General features: G+C 45.8%; 1 protein-coding gene across 1 annotated transcript; it reads left to right on the top strand.

Moving 5' to 3' along the window:
* The first annotated feature begins 1,367 nt into the window (after nt 1-1,367).
* Nucleotides 1,368-2,803, top strand: LOC114191347. The gene is made up of 2 exons (XM_028080517.1): nt 1,368-2,061; nt 2,124-2,803. The coding sequence occupies exons 1-2, from the start codon at nt 1,368-1,370 to the stop codon at nt 2,801-2,803; spliced, it is 1,374 nt and encodes a 457-aa protein (XP_027936318.1).
* Nucleotides 2,804-3,115: the final 312 nt, after the last annotated feature.

The following is a 3,115-nucleotide window of genomic DNA, read 5'->3' on the forward strand; positions in this document are numbered from 1 at the left end:
CACAAAAGTCTAGTATTAGACACGAGTCCCCGGCAACGGCGCCAAAAACTTGTTAAGACTTTGGCAAGTATACCAAGTCGCGCAAGTAGTAACCGGTAAGACCGGGATATCGTTTCCCAAGAGACTCGTGTATACTAAATATTTGCGTAATTAGTGACTAATTTAAACTAACGAATAAATCCATATTTTGAGTTTTACTGTATGAAATTAAACTTTGCATAAATAATTAAAATTGAACTTGGATATTTGAAGACTCTAGGAAATGGTAAAGACTAGAAATGCAATGGATTGATATTGTTGGAGTTAGACTTCACCTACTTCACTCTCATGTATATTAAGCAATAAAACTCTTCTCCATTAATTACTAATGTCAACCCACAAGTTTACTCAAACTCTAATCCCTTAGTTGAATGAGCCTAGGTTTCCTTATTTAGAGTCAATTCCTTGAATCCCTAAATAAACAAACCCGCTTTACAAATTAGGGTTTAAGACAACTAATGGGTCAAGTTCCATTCCTAGATACAAGTTCCATTAGGTATCTTGTTCCAATTCAAGGTTTCAAGAGATATTTTCCAATACCTAATGACCCAAATATCATGCAATGAATGGGTAAAACAAAGCAAGCTTTAAATGCATAAACCAAGATACTAGAAATCAATGGAAGAAGCATATATATATTCAAACCATTCGAAAATACATGAAAGTTCAGTGGCTACATCTAACCCCAACAAAAATGGGTTTAGCTCTCCATTGTCATGGAGAGCTCAAGCTTACAAAATGGAATATGGAAGAGAAAGAGATACAAAGAGGAAGATGGAGCTGTTCCCACAAGCCCTAGCACTCCTCCAAGCTCTCCAAATCGCGTTGCTCGAGCTCCAAAATGTCCAAGATCCGTTTCCCCTCGCGAAAACAGAAGAAAAAGAGCCAACTTGCCACATCAGCGAAAACGGGCACCTGGCGGAAGGGTCTCACCGCCAGGCGCTAGCCATCAAACAGTGGGCAAATTCCTCATCTACCGCCCAGCGGTGGCCAGGTGCCGCCAGGCGGTGACAAGCAGTGGCGCCTGGCTGGCGCTTGTCTGGCGCCTGACGCTGGCGGCCTGTTGCGCCTGGCGCTGTATTTCTGTCGCCGGGCGCTTCCTGTTGATATTTTTGCTCTTCTCCTTGCTATTCCGGGTCACTCATTTATCTGGACTTTTGGAACAAAGCTTCCCATCTATAAAAAGGACACAAAAATGGGGATTAGTGATATATTTAGATCAATGTAACCTACAATGTATTTATTTACAAAAGTAAGGTAAAATTGAGGATTAAGTAGGTTAAAGGCTTTGGAAGAGATGATTTTGCTAATGAAATATAGCTTGGATAATGGTAAAAATTAACATTATCAACTTCCCAGACAGTGTGAGGTATGCCAAGGAAGTGGAGTTCTTACAGTTGATGCAAGGAGAGATGTCCGTATCTGAGCATGCGGAGAAGTTCAAGCACTTGGGCAGATTTCACACCTTGAGGATGGCAGAAGACTGGCAGTGTAGGAAGTTTGAGAATGGGTTGAGAGGTGATCTCAAACTCATGGTGGCTCCACTCTCTATAAAGGAGTTCCCTGCTCTAGTGGAAAAAGCAAGAGTAATGGAGAAGCTGAAAGCGGAAGTTGAGGCCCAGCAGCAGTCTCAACAGAAGGTGGGAGGACCATCTGGGTCCACGAGCCGACAGGATGATAGGAGGAAGCCCTACTCCAGACCTCCGCCTCAGGGGTCCAGGAGGTTCTCACCACAGTCACATCAGTCTCCTCAGCATCAGTCCCCTCAGCACCTTTCTTCCAGGACTCGGTGTTTTCAGTGCGGAGGGCCCCATATGAGGAGCACTTGTCCTCAGCTTGGTAGTAGGCGGGCGTGTTATAGATGTGGCCAGGAAGGTCACATTCTCAGAGATTGCCCTACTGGCCGGAGCACAGTGCCAAGACTTTCGGCACAGTCGCAGCCGCAGCAGACACGGGGAAGTGCTAGACCTCAGGCAGCTGGTAGAGTATATGCCATGACGGGCACAGAGGCGAACAAAGCAGGTAACCTATCTTTGGGTCTTGCATGATTGATGGTAGGAGCCTATGTGTACTATACGATTCAGGAGCGACACACTCTTTTGTGTCGAAGTCTATAGTGTTGGAGTTGGGTCTTCCGGCGAAGGAGCTCCAGTATGACCTGGTGGTGTCCACGCCTGCTTCTGGGTTGATCAGAACCTCGACCTTGTGTGCTAGGTGCCGGATCGAGGTTGAGGGACGCCAATACCGGGTAAACCTGATCTGTTTACCTTTGGAGGGCTTGGATGTGATTTTGGGAATGGATTGGCTATCCGCTAATCACATTCTTATTGATTGCAATGAGAAAAGGGTGTTGTTTCCCAACTCAGAGGATGAAGTTATGTTGATGTCCTCGCAGCAGGTGGATCAGGCCATCCAAGAGGGATCCCAGTGTTTCTTGATTCTAACTCAACTATCTGTTGAAAAGGAGGACGGACACCTTGAGACGGCAGTGGTGAGGGAATTCTCTGATGTGTTCCCTGATGAGGTACCCGGCTTGCCCCCACCCAGAGAAATCGAGTTCTCTATTGACCTAGTACCTGGAGCAGGGCCAGTATCAATAGCACCTTACAGGATGGCTCTTGCTGAACTGGCAGAGTTGAAAAAGCAGATTGAGGAACTGCTAGAGAAACAATTCATCAGGCCCAGTGTGTCACCTTGGGGAGCGCCGGTGTTGCTTGTTAAGAAAAAGGATGGCAGCTCCAGGCTTTGTGTAGATTACCGGTAACTCAACAAGCTAACAATCAAGAACAAATATCCTCTGCCAAGGATAGATGACTTGATGGATCAGTTGCACGGCGATGCAGTGTTTTCGAAAATCGACTTGAGATCAGGATACCATCAGATTAGAGTTAAGTCCGGTGATGTGCAGAAGACTGCTTTCAGGTCTAGATATGGGCACTACGAGTACGTAGTGATGCCCTTCGGTGTGACCAACGCCCCTGCTTTGTTTATGGACTACATGAACCGAATTTTCAGGCCTTTTCTAGACAAATTCGTGGTGGTTTTTATCGACGACATCTTAATATACTCCCGGACT

This window comes from Vigna unguiculata, chromosome 7 (assembly GCF_004118075.2).
Source record: "Vigna unguiculata cultivar IT97K-499-35 chromosome 7, ASM411807v1, whole genome shotgun sequence".
NCBI lineage: Eukaryota > Viridiplantae > Streptophyta > Magnoliopsida > Fabales > Fabaceae > Vigna > Vigna unguiculata.

Excerpts from the sequence above, each read along its gene's own strand:
- LOC114191347 (XM_028080517.1), top strand. The coding sequence starts at position 1,368 with ATGGTAAAAATTAACATTATCAACTTCCCAGACAGTGTGAGGTATGCC. Across the intron at positions 2,062-2,123 it reads CACAGAGGCGAACAAAGCAG|GAGCGACACACTCTTTTGTG; the intron begins GTAACCTATCTT and ends TATACGATTCAG.